The sequence below is a fragment of the Pongo abelii genome, chromosome 23, assembly GCF_028885655.2.
Source record: "Pongo abelii isolate AG06213 chromosome 23, NHGRI_mPonAbe1-v2.0_pri, whole genome shotgun sequence".
Taxonomy (NCBI): domain Eukaryota; kingdom Metazoa; phylum Chordata; class Mammalia; order Primates; family Hominidae; genus Pongo; species Pongo abelii.
In genome coordinates, this window is record NC_085929.1 from 50,626,916 (window position 1) to 50,651,341 (window position 24,426).

Below are 24,426 nucleotides of genomic sequence, written 5' to 3' on the forward strand. Positions count from 1 at the left end.
TCTCAATCTCCTGACCTTAAGTGATCCACCAGCCTTGGCCTCCCAAAGTGCTGGGATTACAGGCGTGAGCCATTGCACCCGACCTATATATGCATTTAAGACCTGCTTGTCAAGTTCTTTAGAAGCCATCTGGATAGTGATTAATTTGTAAAAATGATAATTATTATCTTTTTGAACTGCCAGAGTAATATATGCTGCTGAAAACCTGGAAGACAGAAAAATCCAACAGAAGGCAGGGCTAATTTTTTTTTTTTCATATATGTCCCTTCAGGCTTCTCTGAGTTTTTCATTTTTCCTACACAAATTTGGAATCATTCCAGAGCTAGTAAGCATTTAGGGCCACATTTGGATTAGTACCTTGGTATAAATTAGAGCTGGAATTGCTGGGTCATATAGTGTGCACAGGGCTAGGGACTGACTTATTTTCCTTTCTGAATGAAGACTCTGAGGTCCAGAGAGGTTAAGTGAGTGACTCAAGGTCACACAGCTAAAACTCTGTTGGAGCTGGGTCTTAATGCAGACCCTACGTATTCATGCCATGCTGTATTTACACAGGCGTGTACACCAGCAGGTCGGGATTTTAGGGGGTGTTTTAAAATTCTACCTGCAAAACTTTTTTTTTTTTTTTTTTTTTTGAGACAGGGTCTTGCTCTGTCACCCAGGCTGGAGTGCGGTGTCACCATCACGGCTCACTGCAGCTTCCTCCCAGGCTCAAGCAATGCTTCTGCCTCAGACCCCCGAGTAGCTGGGACTACAGGTGTGCACTGCCACACCTGGCTAATTTTTAAATTTTTTTGTAGAGATGGGGTCTCATTTTATTGCCCAGGGTAGTCTCAAACTCCTGGGCTCAAAAAATCATCGTGCATCAGCCTCCCAAAGTGCTAGGATTGCAGGTGTGAGCCGCTGCACCAGGAAAACCCATTTTAAAGCCATTAGCCAAAAATTATAAAAGACATGCAAAATATTACGAGTAGTCACTTATCTAGTATTTGCGGCATTTCTCGGGCTTGGGGCTTTCCTGGGAGCTCTGAGGAGGTGGAAGAGGCTCTGTCCCTGGCCTTACCTGGCTGTCAAGGGCTGAGTGGTTGGTGGAGGGAAGAGGTCTGCAGCCTGGGAGGCTGCAGGTCAGAAGGAGGTCAGCCGGGGAGCTGGGAGGATCATGGGGAACCTGTGGTGGAAATCAGGGTGGCGAGAGAGTGGAAGCAGGCAGAGGAGGGCTTTGAAGACCAAAAAGGGTAGTTAGGATTGCTGCTCTGTGTGTCTGTAAACTTAGTGTTGTCTCTCAAATTTAAATGACATGCTTTGAAAACAAAAAAACAAACAAAAACCAAACCCATATAATCTCACTAAGTGGCCAGAGCAAGTTCCTGGGGGGGCAGAGCATAGATGCAGCAGTCTGGGTTCTGTGGCTGGGGGCATTGGCTTGGGGTCAGTGGCTGGGTCAGTCTTCAAGAGCCACCCTGGGTGGCACTCCAAGTCTCTTGGTCTGGGGGGAATACCCTGACCCGAGCGGTTTCACGGCCCCCTCCCCCCTCAGCCTGGGGGAGAGTCCAGGGTCGGCCCTGTCCCCCTCCCCCCACTCCTGTCACTATCAGTCCCCTGTGCTCAGCTCACTGGCAGGGTTCCTCCTGGCTGTCCCCTCTGCCTCCAGCGCTCTTTCCTTCAGGTGTCCACGCAGCTCGTCCTCACCCTTTTCTGTCTCTGCTCAGATGCCACCTGAGGCTCCCAAAACAGGGTCTCACTCTGTCGCCCAGGGTGGAGTGCAGTGGTGCAATCACAGCTCACTGCATCCTTGACTTCCAAGGCTCAAGCGATCCTCCTGCCAGCGAGCTTGTTACAATTCCTGTACCAAAACGGATACATTGTTACTAAGGCCCTGCACCAACACAGATAGATTGTTACTAAATAAGGCCCTACACCAGAACGGATACATTGTACATTGTTACTAAAGCCCTGCCCCAACACTGACACATTGTTACTAACTAAGGCCCTGTACCAACACAGATACATTGTTACTAAGGCCCTGTACCAACACAGATACATTGTTACTAACTAAGGCCCTGCACCAACACGGATACATCCCATTGCTAACTATGGAGGTGCTTTATTCAGATATCCTCAGTGTCACCTGCTCTCCTTTGGCCGTCTCAGGGTTCCTCCTAGGACACCACATTGCATTCAGTCCTGAGGCTTCTCTGGCCTCTGACAGTTTCTCAGACTTTCCTTGTTTCTGTTGACCTTGACAGTTTTGAGGAGTACTGCTCAGAGAGTTTGTAGACTGTCCCTCTGTTGGGGTTTGTCTGATGCTTTCTTCATGATTCAATCGGGTTATCACTTTGGGGAGAAAGTCTGTGAGGTAAAGTGCCATTTTCATCGCGTATCGGGGCACACCCATCTGCACACCTTTGCGATTGGCGTTGGCCGTCATCATCTGCGCAGGCGTGCTCACCCGGTTTCTCCACTGGATCCAGCTTTATTTTCCTTTCTATCACCCATCACAACCTGAAACTGTGGGCGTCCATGTGTCTCTTGGGGTCTAGTTAGAATGTAAGGCCCTCAAGGCAGAGGCCTCGTCTGTCCTGTTTGTCACCAGAGCCTGGTCTGCAGTAGTGCCTAGTAAATTAGTCCACTGATTCACCACATCCTTACAGAGCTCTGGTGCCAGGCAGCAAGTGCTGGTGCCGGGGCAGAGCCACAAACAAGCTGGTCATAGCTTCTGGCCTCATAGACCTTGGCGCCTAACAGGGGAGAGCCTTTCAAAGATTTGCTCCCATTGCTAATGGGACAGGATGAGACAGGGTGCTGGGGTACTGAGAGCTGTGATGGCAGATGCTGCCTAGAGGGCTGGGGTGGTCTGAGCTCTGGAGGAGGGAGTGCTGCTCAGGCAGTGAGGGAGGGGGTGGTATTTTGGTTAGGGGCAGTGGTGTGTGCAGAGGCCCCGTGGCGCAGATGAGCTTGGGCTATTTGAAGAACCCCAGCAAGGGGGCAGGGTGTTCAGGGGTGGCTGTGGCCATGGCCTAGGGACAAGAGGGAGATGGGGAGGAGTGGAACCGGTTAAGAAGTGGACAGAAGTGGGGTGAGAAGGCGAAGTCCAGGATCCGAGACTGGAGGATGGTGGCCTTCCTGCCTTCCCTGGAAAGGAGCACACCTGGGGTGTGGTGAGTCCTGTTAGAGACGCTCACGGAACCCCCCTACCCTGCTCCGTGGGAGGAGCATGGGGAGGCGGGCCCTGTGCTTAGGGGGTCCTGGGTTAGGGACGGCACTGGAAGTTGCAGGAGGGCAGAAACCGGCCTCGGAAGAGAGTGGGGAGGGAGAAGGGGAGCTGTCCAGGGCCCTCAGGAACGCGCCATGTGAAGGTCGGGGGAGTCAGGGAGGATCCCCCAAGGGAGGCTGCAGAGGGTGAAGGAGGAGGGCAAGAAGCCAGTGAGTGTGGGGCTCTGTGGGCCATGGGGGGTGGGGGGAGGCCGCTCTTTGGGAACTGAGGGGGTTCAGGTGCAGCCCTGGGACTCCCAGGCCAGTGCTTTCCCTCCCCCTGCCAGCCACCTCGCAGGGAGAGCCCGGGGTGGAAGCAGGGTAGTTGGTGCTGTGCCCCGACCTTCAGAGGTGGCATTGACAAGACCAGAATGCCACAGAGCCATGCACCTCTCCCTGCAAACCGCCCTTTAATTTATTTTAACCTCTGTTCCTTGTGGGCTTGTGTGTCAGGTTCGATATTTTTGTGTTACTGGGAAAATAGAATGTGCTTCACAGAAATTTGCCTTGTGGCCAATGTCGCAGGTTGCAGCTGTTTCAGAGTGACAGGGGACGGTATATTCTGGACTTGTGCCCTTTTGTTCATCTCTGAGAGGGGTCATAAATTCCCATTTCCGAGAGGTTACTGGGACCAATGAGATCATTGTATTAGTTTCCCTTGCACAGGAAAATCACGCACTCTGTGCCATTGATTGAGTCCATTTTATTTTGTGGAATAGACGTGTCAGAAGCAGACTGGCCAGGTGGAATTGTGTTCGGTGGGAGTCCTGTCTTTCCATAGGTACTTTCACAATGGAAGCAATCTCCTTCTAACGTGTATCACCCAGTGAACTGAATAGAAAATCTGTTGCAAAAAGGCTTAAGAGGAAGGCTGGCCTGGAAAAATGAAACTCACATCCACAAAGAGACTTGTACCTGAATGTTCATGTCAGCACCACTCACAGTACCTAAAAAGGGGTGATAACTGAAATAACCATCAACCAAGGGATGGAGAAACAAAATGTGGTCCCCCATGAGATAGAATATGATTCAGCGTAGGCACAAAAGATGGACGGAAACATGCTATAACATGGATGAACCTTGAAAACATGCTCAGTGAAAGAAGCCACACACGAAAGGGCAGACATCATCGGCTCCTATTAATATGAAATGTCCAGAAAGCCAAATCCATGGAGAGGGGAAGTAGATCGAATCACACACTTTTAAAAGATGAATTGTGTGGAGTGAGAATTCTGTCTCAGTAAGGGTGCATACAAAATGCAGCTGACAGTGGGCACACCAAGCTTGTCAGTAATCATGCATGACTTCCCTTTGCTGTCCTGGGTTAGGGTGGGTTGAGGCTTAGGGTGACCAGGGAGGAATGGATATCTTGTAGGTCACCTTGACTGTCTTGGGGTGATGAGAGGGCAGTATTAACAATGCTTGATCATTTGGCCCCCCGCCCATACCAAGGTGAACACCAGATGCTCTGGTCCTAGTGGCTGTAGAGTTGTGCATCCTCTGTCCCTGTGCTAGCTCTGGACCTGGTGGCGGCTGCAGAGCTGTGCAGCCTCTGTCTCTGTGCTTGCCCTGGTCCTGGTGGTGGCCCCAGAACTGTGCAGCCTCTGTCCCTGTGCTTGTTCTGGTCCTGGTGGTGGCTGCAGAGCTGTGCAGTCTCTGTTTCTGTGCTTTCCCTGGTCACTGCCTCATCACCATGGCACTGGCAGAGTGAAGCCATAACGCCTGCGTCTCCCACAGGTCCTCCTCGATTGGATTAATGATGTGCTGGTGGAGGAGAGGATCATTGTGAAGCAGCTGGAGGAAGACCTGTATGATGGCCAGGTGCTGCAGAAGCTCTTGGGTGAGTCCACAGCAGGGACAGCTCTGTCTCACCCCCATCTCCCTGCAGCAGCCCTGGGCTGGGCCAGGATTCTCTGCATGGTGACATCGGCCACAGGTCCTAGGAAGACACTCAAAGCTGCAGTGTGCATCTCCCAGTGCACACCTCCCACCTCCCAGTGTGCACCTCCCACCTCCCAGTGCACACCTCCCACCTCCCAGTGTGCATCTCCCAGGTGGTGCCCCCAGGCCCTGGGCTGTGGCTTCAGGGTCCTCTCTCCCCTTGCCGTTTCTACAGAGCACCCAGCCATGCGGCAGCAGCAGGTTGGGGACAGCTTTCAAAACTGCCTGCGGCTCCCATCCTGTTTGGTCTCAGGCCCACTTTGTGTCCCTTCCACCCTCTTTCGACTTGAGCTCCTTCAGTTCAGGATGGGAGGCAGCAGGAGGGAAGCGGGTCCCCAGCGATATTCTGTGAGTGAATGTGTCACCAAATACATGATAGCTCACGTTCCCTCACCAGGGGCGGGCTCTAGTGTCTGCATTTGCTGGGTGAGGGCAGTTTAGTGATCTTCCCGGGACTGACTGATGCATGGTTTGATGAGCAGACAAACTGGTTGTTTATTCATCAGATGTTGGATGAGTCCCGAGGGCTGGGTGCCAGGGATACAGTGATCTTTGAAACAGACGTGATCCTTGTCCTTCGAACTTACAGTCTGTCTGAAAAGACAAATATTTTTGAATAGTTACAGTTACTGTTCAGATTGGTTGTGATGAGGGCCTTTGGAGATGCCACAGGTTCTGAGTAGAGGACGCCGGCCTGGCCTGGGGGCGGGGCGGCCTTGCAACTCATACGGAAGAACGAGCAAAGAGTTGCCAGGCAAAAAATGGAAGAGCAGAGTTCGCAGATGATGAATGAGAGGAATTCTCGGACTTGTAGTGGGTTCTCACTATGCCTGGCACTGTCGTGTCTCATTGTCACAATGGTCCTAGGAGGCAGTACTGCCATCGCCTTCGACAGGTGGGGACGTTGGGGCCCACAGTCTCCTGGAGAACAGCCGGGCAGCCTGGCCCCAAGCATAGCTCTCAAGCCCGGCCGCGGGGCCTTTCTCTGACCTGTTTACGGAGCAGCCCCAGGTACAGGGCCTGGGTCAGGTGCTCCTGCATGATCACAGTTGGTTCTCACAACAGCCCTGGGGGTCTGGCTGAATGATCAGATGTCCCTGGTTGTCCCCACGATACCATGATCACAGTTGGTTCTCACAACAGCCTTGGGGGTCTGCCTGAATGATCAGATGTCCCTGGTTGTCCCCACGATGCCATGATCACAGTTGGTTCTCACAACAGCCCTGGGGGTCTGCCTGAATGATCAGATGTCCCTGGTTGTCCCCATGATGCCTTTTGCTTGGATCTAGGAGCGAATCACACATGAACGTTTGTCTCTTCTTTTGGGCTTCTTTCATCTGGAACCACCTTCCCTTTCCCTCTCTCCGTTCTGTTCTGTCTTTCCATCTTTTATGACATTTTGGAAGGGTCCGAGCCTCTTGTCTTGTAGAATATCCTCCCATCAGGATCTGTCTGTCTCCTCACGATGAGATCTGGGTCATATGTTTCTGCGGAGAGTGTGACTACGCTGCCTGCATGTCTTCATGGGGGCATCATATCAGGAGGAGCACATGATGCCAGGCTGCCTGTCATTGGTGGTGCTAACGATTTGATCACTGGGTTAAGGCGGTGGCCTATGGGTTTCTCCATTGTAAAGGTGCTTCTTTCCTTTTAAAAAAAACTTTTTTACTTGTTCTATTTTGGTAGAGTCAGGGTCTCACTCAGTTGCCTAGGCTGGAGTGTAGTGGGGTGAACATAGCTCACTGCACCCTCAAACTCCTGGGCTCCAGTGATCCTCCCACCTTGGCCTCTAGAGTAGCTAGGACTACAGATGTGCACCACCACACTTGGGTGTTTTTTTTTTTTTTTTTTTTTGAAACGGAGTCTCGCTCTGTCACCCAGGCTGGAGTGCAGTGGTGTGATCTCAGCTCACTGCAACCTCTGACTCTCTAGTTCAAGTGATTCTCCTGCCTTAGCCTCCTGAGTGGCTGGGATTACAGGCACATACTACCATGCCCAGCTAATTTTTGTTTTTTTAGTAGAGATGGAGTTTCACCATGTTGGCCAGGATGGTCTCGATCTCCTGACCTCGTGATCCACCCACCCCGGCCTCCCAAAGTGCTGGGATTACAGGTGTGAGCCACTGTGCCTGGCCGGCTAATTGTTTTGTATTAAATTTTTAAATTTAATTTTTTTGTGTTGGAGACAGGGTCCTTGCTATGTTGCCCAGGCTGGTTTTGAACTGGCCTGAAGCAATTCTCTCGTGTTGGCCTCCCAAAGTGTTGGGACTACAGGTGTGAGCTACTATGCTCAGCCCTTCTTTCCTTTTTAATACATGGTCTCTAGAGGGGCAGACTCTGAGACTGTGTGAACGTCTTGTTCACCCATGACGCGCTCCCCATGATTTTATTATCCACTGATTGTCATTCTCTAAATCATGCTAAATGTCATCTCTAAATATTATGCTGGAGATTGCAAAATAGTGATTTCTCTATATTTATCATGGCTTCCTCACTTATTAGCTGGCATTTTCTTCTGTAAATAAGCGCTTTTCTTCTCCTGTGTCCTTTTTTTTTTAAAAAAAAAAAATCCCCTAAAATAGAATAATATATTCCCCTGGACTGATGGATTATTTTATGTTCAAAAGGGAATGGTAATTAGATAGCAAAATCTGGGCCCTATGGGTGCTTGTGGCTACTGGGATGTCATTACTTCTAGTCTCTTTAAGTCAAAAGAGGTAGCAAATGTCTAGTTTTTTAAAAATTGTGAGTTCACACTGCTGCTTCTAATTCCAGTTCAATGCTACAAGTTTATCCCTTAATTGTCAGCATTCTGTATTCCAATCTCCAGGGAGAACCTTGGTTCCAGAAATATATTTGCTATTTACTCTGATTGCATACAAAAATAGTGTCGGAATTACGATACCAATACCTCTATCAACTACAAACATGCTAGGTACAAGATTTCTTTGCCATTATTTTTTTAACTGTACAATATATCCACTAAGAGTATATAGTCAGAATTCTGTGTTCAGAACTTAACTGAATTATTTTCTTTTTGAGTGGTCATGTCATCCATTTAATGTATAAATAGATTAATTTGTTTCTCTCTGTATTTAGTTTTTGGGTATATGTTTACATTTAATTTTATTTAATATTACTTTTAAAAATGTAAAGCATTTACATGCTTCAAAAGTCAAAACTATGAAAATGACATACCTTGAAAGGTCTTAGCCAGGTCTGGTGGCTCAGCCTATCATCCCAGCACCTTGAGGGGCTGAGCCAGGAGGATCACTTGAGCCGAAGAGTTTGAGACCAGCCTGGGCAACATAGTGGGACCTCAGCTCTACAAATTACCAGTCGTGGTGATGTGCACCATGCACCTGTATTCCCAGCTGCTCAGGAGGCTGAGGCAGGAGGATCACTTGAGCCTAAGAAGTTGAGGCTGCAGGGAGCCATGATTGTACCACTGCATTCCAGCCTAGGCAACAGAGTGAGACCCTGTCGAGAGGGAGAGAAGTCTCACTGCTGTCTCTCCCACGTATACACTCCCGGGTAACAATTTTCAGTGGATTCTGATTTTATCCTTCTTATGTTTCTTTACAAAAATGTCCATACACACACCTGCTCATTTCCCTTTTGTTCCTTGCATAAAAGGTGGTGTATTTTATACATTCTTTAACACACCTTGCTTGTTTCACTTAATATGTTCTAGGAATCCTTGCAGGTGGAGATCACCTTTCTTTTTCTTTATGGCTGCATTGTACTCCACTGTGTGGATGTTCCTTAGTTTATTCACCCAGTCTCCTATGTGGGGCATTTTTGTCATTTCTAATATTTTTCTATCACCAATAATATTGTGGGAATATCCTCATGCAGATGTTGAAGAAACTAGAATTGTTGACCTCAAGTGTAAAGAGTTGCTTCCTTGAGCTGACCACTGTAGAGGAAGGAATTCTCAAATTCTGAGAGGCTTCACCTCTCTCACCTCTGGCCTTCCCAGGTCTGTTGTGCCTTGGTTGATCTTTTCTGTAGCCACTTTCTGTCTTCCCTGGACTGTTCAGTGTGCAGACATGATGTAATATTTCCATTAAAAAATGGCTCCCTTGCTCCTGCAACACTCCAATTTCTCTGCGTCACTCAAATGTATTGACCATTAGATTTGGCACCTGATGGGTCATTGGTGGCCTAGATGAGAGCAGTTTTGGCGCAGTGGTGGGGGTAACATGCTGATCGGGGAGGGTCCAGGGGCAGAGAACTGTGCCTTTGAGGTGCATAATTTTGAGAGGGAGAGAGAGGAAGGGAGTGAGCCTGTGGTTGCTGCAGCTCCTTTTCTTTTCGAGACAGGGTCTCACTCCATTGGCTGGCCTGGAGTGCGGTGGTACGATCACGGCTCACTGCAGTTTACACTTCCTGGGCTCAGGTGATTCTCCCACCTTAGCCGCCCGAGTAGCTGGGAGTACAGGGGTTTGCCACCACGCATGACTTATTTTTTGTATTTTTTATAGATACGAGGCTTTGCCATGTTGCCCAGGCTGGTCTTGAACTCCTGGGCTCAAGCAATCCACCCACCTCGGCCTCCCAAAGTGTGGGGTTTACAGGCATGAGCCACTGCGCCTGACCATAGTAGCTCCTTTTCATGTCTGTCCACTGGGAACCATCCAATCTGCCTGCTGAAATTACGTGGATGGAGCCCCTGGCACAGTGCCTGGCACAGGTCTGTTGTCAATAAGCAGGAGTTGTTATTGCTGTTGTTTTTTAAACAGACAAATAAATGCCAAGAGCAGAAATAAGGAGTGTCTGGCTCCCTGCTGGGTACCCCATCTACCCCAAGTCCCCTGGGTGACTGGCACATGATAAATATTTGTTGATTAAGTCAATGAAAAAATTCCTGCAGTTTCATTACCTATGAAGATTGTGGGGTCCTCTTGTGGGAAATGAAAGGGGGACAGATAGATGAGTGTTGTTTGGATTTTTGGTCCTCAGTGCCATCCACAGACTCCAGAAGGGATCAGCTATTTGCTGAACAATCTTTCAGTTCTCATAGAGCTCTTATATGTTTTCAGGGTCCACAAATGCCTGTGACAGTGGCCTGAAGAACTCAGTGTCCCCTTGTTCGTGGGATAGCATATCTCTTAAAGGTCAGCATGAGATTCCACCCGTGTCATCCCCAGCATTGATGGGGTCAGCAGATCCTCTGTCTGGGGTTTCTTTTCTGCTCAACCTCCCTGCTTTGATGGACTGCATAGACAAGCCCCATCCTGGTGGAAGGGTCTCCCCGGGGGCTGTCCTGGAGGGTCACTCCCACAGACAAGCCCCATCCTGGTGGAAGGGTCTCCCCATGGGCTGACTCCCACAGACAAGCCGCATACTGGTAGAAAGGTCTCCCTGTGGGCCATCCTGGAGGGTCAGTCCCACAGAAGCCTCATCCTGGTGGAAGGGTCTCCCCGTGGGCCATCCTGGAGGGTCACTCCCTCAGGGCAGGGCTGGTGACTGGGGTGGAATCATGTTTTTCTCCACTGTTGTGACAGAAGAGTATCTGCTGCAGGGGATATGTGGGCTGGGCGGGGGCTGCCACAAGGATGTGAGTGGGTAGGGGATGGGGTGCTGTTCAGGAGAGAGAGAGACTAGGGGAGCCCCTGCCAGAGAAACTTGGCTCTGAAAACATAGGGGTGCAGCATCTGTAGCTGCCTCTGGACAGAGTTTGCACACTCTGCACAAATGGCTCTTACAGAGCAGCTCTTGGAGGGAAACCTCCTAGACTTGTGACAGGTGGTGGTGAGGGTGGGGGATGAGGTGCTGGGGAGGCCATGTCCCCATAACTCACTCTGAAGGACAGTGATGCTTGGACCACATTGTTTGTCCTTATTCGGCTGGCCCTCAGAAAGTATATTTGGAGGGAAACATGTCTGTGTTTGTTTTGGTCACACATTCATTCATTCATCTGATGAACGAGTGTTCATTGGCTTACATGTGTCGGGTGGCTCTTGGCTCTAGAGACGCAGTGGAAACAAGAGAGATGAGCCCCCACCCTGCCCCTGCCCACTCTCCCAGCACACGTTCTAGCAGAGTGAAGAAAGAGAAGTATTATGGGGTGGAGTGATTCAACCTGAAACACAGATGATGTTTTAAAGGAATGACGAGTGCTAGGAGGAAAGTAACAGAAGGTTATGAGGTACAGTGGTGGGTGGGGGTGGGGAAGGCAATCCAGGGCAGCTCCTCTGGGGAGGCGACATCTGAGCACATGTCTGCGCAGTGAGCTTGGGAAGAGTGTTCTGGGCCGAGGTTCTAAAGCGAGAAAGAGCCTGTTGTGTTGGAGGAGCAGTGAAAAGAGGTGGAGGCGGGGCCGAGGGGGCAGAGAGGGAGGGAGAGAGCCAAGAGATGAGGCTGGGGCCAGATCTCATTCAGCCCTGCTAGACAACAGTCTTTATTCCAAGTGACAGGAAGCCGTTGAAGGTTTTGAGTAGGGCTGTGATGTGGATTGGGTTAGAGTTTAAAAGGTCACTTAGGCTTCTGGGTGCAGAATGGATGGGGAGGAGAGTCAGGAGTTGGAACTGAGAGATCAGTCAGGACACCATTGCCATGGCCCAGGCATCTGATGAAGTAGCTCAGCCCCCAGAGTGGAAGGGCAGACATGGGGAGGTACTGTGCAGTTAAACTGCCATAGGAATCAAGACTGATGGCCAGGTTTGTTTGTGGCTTGAGCAACTGGTAAATGGGAAGCCCTTGGGAGTAGGGTGGGAGGTGGGGAAGGTGGGGGTCTGTGTTGTACATGCTGGGGCTGAGATACCTGCCCTCTTGGAGGTGATGCTGAGCAGGTGAGCCTGGAGTCCAGGCTGCAGTGTATATGTGAACCCAGCAGCACTGAGCTGATGTTTAGCACCATGGGACTGCGTGGCTTCACCCAAAGAGGGTGTTCCAAATTTTATTTGCCTGAATGCCGAATGGCCAAGAATTAACATCTATATTTGGCTAAGGTGAGAATCCCCATCTTAGAATGAGCTCCCATGGTACAAGAATAAGTCTGAAATGTTCATCAAGATTGTGTCGTAATTATCACAATTTTATTATTAAAAACGTTAGTGGCCAAAGTTTTGATGTTTTGCATTGCAGTATCAGTACAGTCACACCCAGCACTGTTGGGTACCAGTCGCTCTTGAGGTCTTCGAACCAGACATTTGTGATGCTAGATGCTCACTTTCAACTCAGAAGGCTGGAGGAGCACGTGGACCTTTGGCTGATGCTGTCTGAAGGGATACTCCTCATGTGAAGGTGCCCCTGGGCTGTCAGTTTTTCTCTCTCTGAGTGGCTGGTTATGGTAGAGACTTACCTCCTCTTTAATCTTGGCTGTGAAGATTTGGCTGTTGCTGATGATGGCCCTCTGTTGAAGCAGTCCCCCCAATTGGTACTTTGCTCCCTGCCTGAAGCAGATACTTTCTAATATTTTCAGAAGCAAACAAGTGTTTTGTTCATTTTCATTTTTTATTTCTGATTCTTTTGCCTGCACCTGTGGCTTCTCCCACCCAATGACTTGAAACAGTATGTCTGCAAGCCTTGTATCTGGCAGCCTGGCTGTGGAACTGGCCCTCAGAATCTCAGGACAGGCTCTGAATTTGCATCTGCATCTCAGCCATGGTTGCCTGTAAACCATGCCAGTGCCTTCTATAGAGTAGAATTACAGGGACATCTTTAAAGCCACATCCTCGCCTCTCAAGGCACATCCTTTTGGTTCCCTCTTCAGTTAGTGCTAGCAAATGCAGCACTTACTCTGGGTTGCTGTGATTGTCCATGAGTCCTGCTATATCAGTTGTGTTATCCATAAAGTATAACATGAGGCTTCCTTTGGCTCAAGCAGCCTTTTTCTTGTGGAGTAGCTGCTGTTCCATCGTGTTTGAATAATCGCATAAGCACTTGAGAAGGCAATTCTAAAATCTCTTGAGTGTCAAGTGGTTTGACATATTACAACCACTTTTTTTTAAACTGAAAAAAAGAACAATGGACTAGAATATTCAGATAGTAACAGAGCGTCAGAATGTCTTGCCCGGTTTTCTGAATGTTGTTACGCTGAAATGACATAATATACTGTGATGTGATATTCTCTTGATGTGATACCACTGATGTGATCACCTGATCCTTGAGCTCCGGGATGCCAGGAATGACACCGATGTAGACATTCAGCTCTTTGGCTTTCCAAAGGCAGAAGCCCAAACCAAATAGGAGATTTTAGCTGAATACCAAGGTCAAAGCCAACTTCTGTGCATCTGTAGTAGAGAAGAGGTCTGAGGACTGGGTCTGGGCTGTCAGCCATTAGTGGTCACGAAGAGGAAGTTCTGGCAAAGGTCAGTCACGAGGGGGAGCCAGAGGAGTGTTGCATTCAGGAAGGGTAAAGGAGGTGCTTCTAGGAGGTGAGAGGAGGAAAGAGAACAGACTTCTGGTTTGGCCATGTGGAAATTGCCCAGAGTGAACCAGCAGGACCCCAGAGGAGTCCCTCTTCTTTTTTTTTTCTCTTGAGATAGTGTCTCACTCTGTTGCCCAGGCTGGAGTGCAGTGGCGTGATCACAGCTTACTGCAGCCTTGACCCCTAGGCTTGGATGATCTTCCCACCTCAGCTTCCCCGGGAAGCTGGGATCACAGATGCATACCACCATGCCCAGATAATTTTTGTATTTTCTGTAGCACTACAGTTTTGCCATGTTGCCCAGGCTAGTCTTGAACTGGGCTCAAATGATCCTGCCACCTTGGCCTCCCAAAGTGCAGGGATCACAAGGATGAGCCACTACACCCAGCCGAATCCCTCTTCTTGAAAGAAGATTCTGGAAGCAGCTGCCAGGTTCTCTGCCACATGCCAGGTTTCTGGGGGTGTAGTTCCCCTGTGTTTGCAATGCAGCCCTCAAGGTAGACTGCATATGGTCAGAGTGAGGTGCCCGTGCTGCGGGAGCTCCTGGCTGTTGTCCTGCTGCTCACTCATGGGCACACCCTCTCCTTGTGAAGGTGAGGTTCTTCATCACATGTGTACTCAACCCCACATGTGGCCATCACTCAGGGTCACCTGCTACATGGGAGAATCCTCCGCAGCTTTCTCTCTTTCTGTGCTAGGAAGATAGGGGTCCTGGCCACGACAGAGCCCTGAGCTGCTCCTGCGGCCCCTGTCAGTGGGCACAGTGATGAGCTGCTCCTGCGGCCCCCATCAGTGGGCACAGTGATGTCTGATGATGCAGGTGATCATGTGCCATATTCTCTGCTGCACAGGAGTCACCCAAGACCCAGCCTAAGGCAGCATCCGGGCATGGCCAGTCTCTTTGGTCTCTGTTGCCTACTGTTTCCACTGCCAAATTCATATGTTCAAGTCCTACATGCAGGGCCCACCCATGTGACCTCATTTGACCTTAATTGCCTATTTAAATACAGGCACATTGCAAGGTATGAGAGCCTCACCCACTAGGAGAGATGGGTAGCCTGGCAGGCCCCACTGTCCCTGCTACCAGCCAGCCCTGCAGGTTGAACCTCGGAATGTGACTGTATTTATAGAGGTAATAGGCTGGGCGTGGTGGCTCACACCTGTAATCCCAGCACTTTGGGAGGCTGACGTGGGCAGATCACTTGAGATCAGGAATTCGACACCAGCCTGATCAACATGGCGAAACCCCGCCTCTACTAAAAATACAAAAATTACCTGGGCGTGGTGGCACACGCCTATAATCCCAGGTACTGGGGAGGCTGAGGCAGGAGAATCGCTTGAACCTGGGAGGCGGAGGTTGCAGTGAGCTGAGATGGTGCCATTGCACTCCAGCCTGAGTGACGAGAGTGAAACTCCATCTCAAAAAAATAAAAAAATAAAAAGAGGTAATGAAGGTAAAATGAGGCCATATGAGTGGGTGGGCCCTAATCCAATATGTCTACGGTTCCTATAAAAAGAGATTAGGACACAAACATGCACAGAGGGAGACCGAGTGACGACACAGGAAGGAGAGGGCAGCCGTCTACAAGCCAGGAGAGGGGCCTCAGAAGGGTCTACCCTGCCGGTGCCTTGATCTTGGATTTCTGGCCTCCAGAACTGTGACATAAGTCTCCATTGTTTAAGCCGCACGGTGTGTGGCATGCTTCATTGCAGCAGCCCAGGCAAACGAATCCAGTGTTCTCCGCTCCTCTGCCGACTCCTCTTCCTCCACCCTGGGTGACGTGGCCATGTTCAGTCTGCGGGGCTGGATGGTGGCAGGTGCAACGGGGGCGCGTCAGGCTTCCCATCTCCCTGGTGGGCGAGGCTCTCGGACCACCCAGTTCTGTATGATCCTATCTCTCTCCTTCCTTCTCCAAGCTGCCCTGCTCTGCCCTTTCCATGGTTGTTGAACACCTGTGGGACCTACTTGCTCTCTACTTCCAGGGCGCAAATTCAGACAGACAGCTGTGGATGACTCAGCGAGGAGCTGTTAGATCCAGATGGAGGGAAATCAGATGAATAAGCGGGAATCGTTTCCACTCCCCTGCAGGATGCGTTTTGTTGGGCTGCTTTGTTTTTTCTCTTGCAGTCACTGCCGCCCAATCTGATGTTTTTTACGGGTGTTTATCTCCCCACTAGGGACCTCTGTTATCTGTGCCATATCCAGCACCTAGGACAGTGCCTGTCCCATAGTAGGTTTTCAGTCCATATCTGTGAGCCAACAAACGAATGATCGAAAGGTTATTCTGAACCCAGCAGGCCTTGCTCTAGAATTTTATTATCCTGAAAGGGATGCCAAAGCTGTTTGTTTTCTAATTGAGGGAGGGGAGGCTGCTGGGGAGATAACACTGAAGACATGGGGGCCTCCAGCTAAAATGCTTTAAACAGAACTTTGTGCTGGGAACCACTTGCAAAACAGAAACCCCATTTGTGACTGGCCTGGACTTGATTGCTTTCATGATCGCATGTCAATGCTGGCGTCACTGACAGCAGCTGTGTATTGAAGGCTCTGTGCTGAGTGCTTGCAGTCACCCTCCCAGTGAACCATCTCATGATGCTCTGTGACGTCGCTTTTGTTGTTTTGCAGAGTAGATCTATCAGTAAACACTGGAGTCTTAGAATCGAAGACTAGCAGGGAAACTGGGGGTCCTTCCTGCCGTGTGGCCCTGCAGCAGGTGTGGGGTGGGGCGCTGGTGGCCGGCACCTGCCAGTACCTACTGCTAACAAAAGGGAAATTGAAGGAGGTGCAGGCTCGCCTGGAGCTCAGTCTCAGTAATTGAATCTTGACGAAATGTGACAGTTCTTGTCCGCGCTCCTCCAGATTGTTTCCTGTTCATTCTTGGTAATAAAATCATCGCCAGTTCTGTGAATATCTAATCTAACTTCCTATTGTGGTGTCAGAATGTTAGAGAAACAAGAACGGGAGCCTCAGGTGTGTGGGGAGGCAGAAGCAGCTTCTAAGACCTTTTTTAAAATTATCAGTCCTCTCCCTTTTGGGACCCACAGGGACAGTCTTCTCACCTCTTGACTCTCACTCTCGTTCTTCCCAGGTAACCTCCTTGCCTCTCAACTACATCTTGAATTATGTTTTTTCCATTTTGTATGCATAGAATGTTCCCAAGTGTAACACCCACAGTTTTATCCTTAACTATTCTTCCCTTTTCAATCTGGCGTCATTCTCTAAGGAAGATTAGTGACCTGGAAGCTCAGAGTTCATGGTTCAACATCTCAAGATGCCCCCATGGCCACATGGTAACCTGCCCTGCTTCAGGGACCTCCTTGAGGCCGGGGTCTTGGTGGTTCTGAGTTCCTCCAATATATCTCTCTCCCCTTCCTTCCTTCCTGCCTGCCTGCCTTCCCTCCTTCCTTCCCTGCTTCCTTCCTCTCTCTCCCTTCCTTTCTTCCTTCCTTCCTTCCTTCCTTCCTTTCTTTCTTTTTTTTTCTTTCTTTCTTTTCTTTCTTTCTTTCTTTCTTTCTTTCTTTCTTTCTTTCTTTCTTTCTTTCTTTCTTTCTTTCTTTCTTTTCTTTCTTTCTTCTCTCTCTCCTTCCTTCTCTCTCTCTCTCTTTCTTTCTCTCTTTCTCTCTCTCCTTCCTTCCTTCCTTCTTTCCTTCCTTTCTCCCTCTCTCTCTCTCTCTCTCTTTCTGAGGCAAGGTCTCACTCAGGTTGCCCAGGCTTGGGTGCAATGGCATGATCTTGGCTTACTGCAACCTCCACCTCCTGGATTCAAGCACTTCTCCTGCCTCAGCCTCCTGAGTAGCTGGGATTACATGTGTGTGCCACCACGCCTGGCTAATTTTTATATTTTTAGTAGAGATGGGATTTCACCATATTGGCCAGGCTGGTCTCGAACTCCTGGCCTGAAGTGATTCACCCACCTTGGCCTCTCAAAGTGCTGGGATTACAGGCATGAGCCACCGCGCCTGGCCCTTCCAGCTTTTTCTGACCCTCTTCTCTTGTGCTTCTCATTGCAGAAAAACTGGCAGGGTGCAAGCTGAATGTGGCTGAGGTGACACAGTCTGAAATAGGGCAGAAACAGAAGCTGCAGACGGTGCTGGAAGCAGTACATGACCTGCTGCGGCCCCGCGGCTGGGCGCTCCGGTGGAGCGTGGACTGTGAGTTCCACGCCGCAGGGGGAGGGAGTGTCTGGAGGGAGCCCGTCCTCTCGACATTCGTCATCCACATTTGTCATCCACATTCATCATCATCCCATCTGGCCTTGCATCTTAAAATTGGGTTCATCTCCCTGCTCTGTAAGAGGTAGAGCATTGCAGGGGAGAAGAACAGGAGAAGGGTTAGGGAGATCCTAGAAAAGGGACCTGGTCAGGCCACAATTCTCCGTCCTCCCCATGCTGCAGAGGAGAGAGGCAATGTTTATGGATGGGTGGATCAGAGGGACTTTGAGAGAGAGAAGCAGCCTTGGGGGGTTCTTGTTGGGACTCAACCCCAAATACTGGTGGCAGCAACACCTAGTGGGCTGTTTGCCTGTGACCCTGGCATTATGAGATGTGACATCACGGTATTTTCAGCCAAGACATGAACCCGGCAGGTGAAAGACTAAACCAGGAGAAACTGGAAAGTTCTCCTCGGTCCTGCCCACTCCTTCCCCACCTCCTTCCCCTTGAAGCAGGGCTGTCAGGGTGTGGCTTCAGGGCTCTCTGTGCTGGGCCAGAGGTCTCCGTGCTTTGGTGAGCTGGGCTCTCAGCGGTAGGCAGGAGACCCTGGAGCCTGGCCTTGCACCCAGTTTCTTGGTATCGAGACCTTGGGCAGACCCAGGCTGTCTCGTGGGTTGCTAGGTCCGTGGGTGGGGAATCGGGTGCCTTGTAAACTGTAAAACCCTGCAGGAGAAGTGGTGATGATGACCAAACCTGAGTCTGCATGCTGAGGAAGAGAGAGGACAGACTCAGGCAAGGCAGGGGCTAATGTCTAATGTCCCCAGAGTGGCCTCTGCTCTTGGCAGCCTATCCTTGTTGGGATGGTTCATTGTGGAGAGGGAGCCCTTTTTTAGTGCCAGAGATAATAATGCACATCCTTGTGATGGGTAAGTGGCCGTGACCTGCTTTCCATGATCTTTTCCCTTCTGTGCTAATTTTACTATCCTGTTCCTTCCCCTCATCACTGCCCAATTTATTGCTTTTAAAAACACTGTGCTTCTAAAAGTGGTTGCACAAGTCACCTTAGGCCAACAGGAAAGGAGACATTGAAACTAGAAGTGAGTTCACCAGGTTGCTCATCAGCTCTCTTGATTTGTCCACACTTCACTCCGTCCTTGCCTCGCTGGGGTCTCATTTAGATGCTGCGTCTCTGTTGCCTTCTGCACGTGGGCTCAGGTTCCTGTATAACCTGATCTAAAGTGTCACCCTTCCTCCCTCCTGCAGCAATTCACGGGAAGAACCTGGTGGCCATCCTCCACCTGCTGGTCTCTCTGGCCATGCACTTCAGGGCCCCCATCCGCCTTCCTGAGCATGTAACGGTGCAGGTGGTGGTCGTGCGGGTGAGTATAACCGAGCGGTCGGCCTGCCCGTAACTCCGCCAAGGAGGCAACATCTTCTTCCTCCTGCAGTTTTCCTGCCCTTCCCCTCCTTTTTTCCCCCCAGGAGGCTACCTTCTATTTTTCCCTTTTGACAAAATGTGTGTCTCACCCTGGCTCCGAGATAAATGATTGGAACGGGAACAATGGCATTGATTTGATGAGAGGCAGAAGCAGAGGCATGAGGGTGTTGAAGTTTAATTTTCCACATTTTTGAAAAGAACATTCATTTCTCTCCAAAGCCAACTGGTTGGAATTCAATCCCCTTGAATGTGCTTATTACTCATTGGAGGAGGTTGGCCCCGCGGGATGAAACAGACACCCAAATTAAAGCCGCTTTGCATTCGTCGGGGATTATTCATCATGCCCCATCATCTCTTTTTTTGGGTTCATTTCTCTTGATTCACTTGGAGAAATGGAACCAGAACCCAGGTCCTTCTAACAGAGGGTGAAGTAGAGTTACCTTTCTCTTGCTGTTTCCCTTACATTTATTTTTTATTTTATGTTTTGAGAAAGGGTTTCACTCTGTTGCCCAGGCTGGAGTACCATGGTGCAGTCATGGCTCACTGCAGCCTCAACCTCTTGGGCTCAAGCGGTCCTCCCGCCTCAGCCTCCCAGGTAGCTAGGACTACAGGCACATGCCACCGTGCTTGGCTAATTTTAAATTTTTGTAGAAACAAGGTCTCGCTGTGTTGCCCAGGCTGGTCTCGAAGTCCTGGGCTCAAGCGATCCTCCCATCTCAGCCTCCCAAAGTGCTGTGATTATAGGTGGGAGCTGCCATGCCTGGCCTTGTTTCCTTTACATTTAAGTTGGACAGTCGCTGCCTAGGGTTCGTGTGTGCAGTTTCCTTCAGTAAATGTGCACTGAGCGCCTACTATTCTCTAAGCACTCAGCGTAGGCTGCCGAGCCACTAAAGGAGGAACACAAGCCTGGGGTCTGCAGGGGCGACCACTGCGGCCAGAGTTGAGGTCACACTCGGAACCTTGGATGCCTCTGTGTTTATTTTACTCGAGACATCCGGCTCCACTTTCCTCTGGTTTTTAAACTTCTCAGTCCCGTGGTCTCTGTGGTCGGGGAGGACCTGGCTGCCACTGTGTTTTCCGAACCCATTCTGGCCCCTCTGTTACCCTGGGAGCTCAGTCTTGACCAGAAGGGAATGCTCCTCTCTGGCATCAGGCGAGGGCCACCTGCCATGTCTCCATGCTTCCTTCCTAAGGAGGATGTCTGTGGCTGGTGGTGGTGACTCGGGACCTGGGGGGCCCTTCCTATGGCCCCTTGTCTTGGCCACTGGTTCACAGGCAGCCGGCCTGAAAAGGCTTCCCTAGGACACATGGGGATGTGGTTCCCAAGCCTACCTACGTCAGCTCAGGGCCCCAGGAGCCCTGTGCAGGCTCAGAAACTGGAGTATTTCCTTTCAGGCTTGCACTTGCGTCCAAGATAATCCTTGGGGTTTGCAGAAAGTTTGAACCAGGCAAGCACTTGCTGGTGCTTCCTGCCATAACGGGTTAGAGAAGTGTTGTTTGGACCACGCCCAAAGCAGAATGAAACGGGAGCAGGGGGTCCTGTGAACTGGGCGCCATTTCTCCCCAGACCTTAGAGCCGCCTTCTGTCTTCTCTGCAGCCCCCTGGCCTCTGAGCTTGCTCAGGGGACCCCTTATCTAACCCCAGATGGAGTGGTTGGTGTAAGGGATGTGGCATTTCCGGGGTGGAAGAAAGGAAGGAAAGGGCCTTATTTACTGCCTGGCCATGTGGCTTTGGGCTGATCACTTGCTTTTGCTGAGCTGCAATGCTTTCCCCCATAAAACCAAGATTTTACTACAAACCTATAAAACATCCAGCTTCATGTCTCCAATCCTAGACCTGGGCCCAGCACCTGGTGGGTGCCTCAGGCATGTTTGATCCGTGACTAGGTGAACACAATGTCTCTGGACCTTCCTTGTCAGGCACTCCTGAGAATCAGGATAAGTGTCACCCACACTGTTGTTCAATAACAAGCACCAACCCTGAGTATTCCCTGGAGGTCAAACTCAGGAAAGGGATGGAAGCCCAGAACTTGGTGGTGTCCACTGTGGGCTGGCCTAGTGGGAAGTGAGTTCCCAGTCCCTTGAGGGGTTCAGTGGTGGTTGGATCAGCCACCCAGGCTCCATCTGGAGCTCCTGTGACAGGTAGGCTGCCACCCCTACTGTCACCACTGCCATGCCCCCCTCACTACCATCATTACTTCTTTTTTTGTTTGTTTGTTTTTTTTTTTTTTTGAGACGGAGTCTCACCCTGTCACCCGGGCTGGAGTGCAGTGGCACGATCTCAGCTCACTGCAACCTCCGTCTCCTGGGTTCAAGCAATTCTCCTGCCTCAGCCTCCCAAGTAGCTGAGATTACAGGCACGTGCCACCACGCCCAGCTAATTTTTGTATTTTTAGCAGAGACGGGGTTTCACCATGTTGGCCAGAATGGTCTCAATCTCTTGACCTCGTGATCTGCCTGCCTTGGCCTCCCAAAGTGCTGGGATTACAGCTGTGAGCCACTGTGCCCAGCTATCATTGCTTTTTTTATACCTGCCACGCTCTGGGAGAAGTGCGACATATACTGTGTCAGTTTCCTAGGGCAGCCATAACAAAGTACCACAAACCAGGTGGCTTAAAACAGCAGACATTTATTCTCTTGCAATTATGGAGGCCAGAAGTCTGAACTCAAGACTTCTGGGTAGGATGTCCTCCCTCATGTCTCTTCCTCTAGGGGAGGGGTCTTCCTGCCTCCTCCAGCTTCTGGTCGTGGCTGTCAGTCCTTGGTGTTCTTGGCTTGTGGCCACATCTCTCCAGTCTCTGCCTCTGTCATCACATGGCCTCCTCCCTCTGTCTGTTTCTGTGTCTGTTTCCTCTTCTAATAATGATGTGAGCCATATTGGATTAAGGTGGGGCTCACCATAATCCATGATGGCCTCATCTGAGCTAGTATCTGCAAAGACCCTTATTTCCAAATGGGATCAAGTTCTGAAGTTTGTGGTAGATATGAACTTTTGGGGACCCTCTTCAGTCCTATGCACACACATGATTGCAGGGGATGTTCCCTGTTATTTATGTTCCTTCCAATTGCATGCCTCACCTCTCCTGGCTGCAAAGCATAGAGGATCCCTTTGGGGAATCCTGACCTGGGGTGTCTCTCCTGAGACCCACACAAATGCCAACTCTCAAGGCCGTGTGGAGACCAGAGGGTGGGGAGGAGGATAGGGACAGGTTGTGGTCACTGAAAGGCACCCTGCCCAGGGTCCCCTGCTGTGTACTCACCCAGGTGTGGCATGTGTGTTCAACACCACCCCTCCTTCTCCTGTTGCTCTTTTCTAAGATGATCTCCGGCCCCGCAGCTTCGTCTGCCCTGTCAGTGCATCCTTCCTCATCTCTCCACTGCCTGATTTTGTATGTTTATTTTGGGGTTTTCAGAAACGGGAAGGCCTGCTGCATTCCAGCCACATCTCGGAGGAGCTGACCACAACTACAGAGTAAGTGGACCCCTGTCTTGCCCTTACAGGCCCTGCTGCCCCAAGTGAGCGGGGCCCCAGGCTGCCACTTCAGCCAGGGACACCAGCGCCCATGGGGCTGCTCCCGCTCCACGCCCCTTCTCTGTAGCATGTGATTCTCATGCTGGTTCCCACCCCAGCTCTCCTCCCTCTGCACACTTCCTTCAGAGTTTTTAACATTAGAACTGAGTTACCTTCCACAGACTTTGAATTTTTTCATTCCTTATCTTAAAAGGTGTGCTGTAAGAATATTGCGAAGTGGGGCAGGCAGAGAGAGTTCAGGATGGTTAGAGAGACCCATTGTCTCAGTTCATTTATCCATCTACATTAGCCTTGTCATAGGCAGGAGCTACATCTTTAAACCAGAACTTTCCTTTGACAGACACTACTAAGCCGTCTGTTATCTCCTAGAGAAAGCCAGAGGGCAGGTGTTCAGAAGTCTAAAAGGCTTCAAATCTATTGAAAATAGCAAATCAAACAGTATCTGTGGTATGTGGTTTTAAGGACTCCTTGTGATCACCTGCTAAGAATCTTTAGAATTCACTGCATTTGTGCCTCTTGACTAAACCTGTTTCAGATGAAACAGAACATTTAAAAATTGATTGTCTCAGCTAATCCATCAGCTAAGTTCACAGAGTGATTAATTACTGTGTTGTGAATTCATGAGTGGTATTTCAAAAATTGGAGCTGCCAGAGGAAACCACTCGTGGCTTGTAAGCTGTCAGGGAAGATGATGGTACAGTGGAGTGCAGGCTGACGCATGTGCAGAGGCCCATGAAGAGGCCTCACAGTCTGCCCCAGGTCCGCAAAGGGAACATGGAGAGCTGGAGAAGGGGAGGATGAGAATGTGGTTCTGTGCCCAGCACAGTGGGCCTTTGGCAGCAGCTCTGCCTATTCAGCAGTAGGAGAAGGGCTGCTCATGAGGAACTGGGATTGGGCTGGTGTCTCAGTTGTTTATTGTTGTGTAACAAATCAACCCCAAAGCCGAGTGGCTTAAAACATCTGTTTCATTCGCTGCTCACAATTCTGTGGGTCAGCCATTTAGGCTGGGCTCAGCTGGGCGGTTGTTCAGCTAGTCTCGCCTGGGGTTGCTCATATGATGCAGACACCTGAAGGCTGGATGGAGGCTGGAAAGGCCAAGATGGGCTCCCCCTACCTCTGGTGGTTGGTGTTGGCCCTCCCTGGGTCTCTTTCCTCCTCACAGAGCTGGGCATCTTCCCAGGGTGCCCTCAGGGTCCTGAGAGAGTGAGATTGCAGCTGCAGGCCCCTTGAGGCCTTGTCTTGGACATCCATACCTATGTTGTCAATTCCATGGGTCAAAGTGAGTCACAGGTCATCCTGCATCAAGGTGCAGGAAGCAGACTCTGCCTCTTTGTGCAGGAATGGCCTATGCACATTGTTGGGTGGTGGGCATGCTGTGATAGGAGTCCCTTCTAGGTGAGGGGGTCCCATATAAGGACAGCAAGGAGGTGCTGGGCCCCCGCCATAAAACTAGAATGGTCCAGAGACAGAGAATGAGCAAGTGGATGGGAGAATGGCCTCAGCTATTCACCAGTGGTAAGTGGCCCCAAGGGCCTGCTGCATGCCAGCCTCCCTGCTGGATCAACAGAGACACTGAGAGGTGGGTTGAATGCAGTTCCTCTCCTCCAGGGCGACCCATCCTGCTGATGAGAAAGGATGCATCCACAGACATGTACAGTCTAACACAGGGGCTTGTGGGAAGTGCCTCAGGGCCCTAAGGGAATTTCCAAGAGGAGGGAAGCACCCAAAGTCAGGG

General features: G+C 50.4%; 1 protein-coding gene across 2 annotated transcripts in view; it reads left to right on the forward strand.

The window, feature by feature from the left end:
- PARVB (parvin beta) overlaps window positions 1–24,426 on the forward strand; it is a 145,640-nt gene that overhangs the window by 92,081 nt on the left and 29,133 nt on the right. Inside the window, exons 4-7 of one of the 2 annotated variants that reach the window (XM_024239764.3) lie at window positions 4,990–5,092; window positions 17,581–17,721; window positions 18,985–19,100; window positions 22,573–22,631. In XM_024239764.3, the coding sequence (XP_024095532.1) occupies window positions 4,990–5,092; window positions 17,581–17,721; window positions 18,985–19,100; window positions 22,573–22,631 (419 nt within the window). The remainder of the gene's footprint in view (window positions 1–4,989; window positions 5,093–17,580; window positions 17,722–18,984; window positions 19,101–22,572; window positions 22,632–24,426) is intronic. The other variant, XM_024239765.3, reaches the window with a different exon arrangement.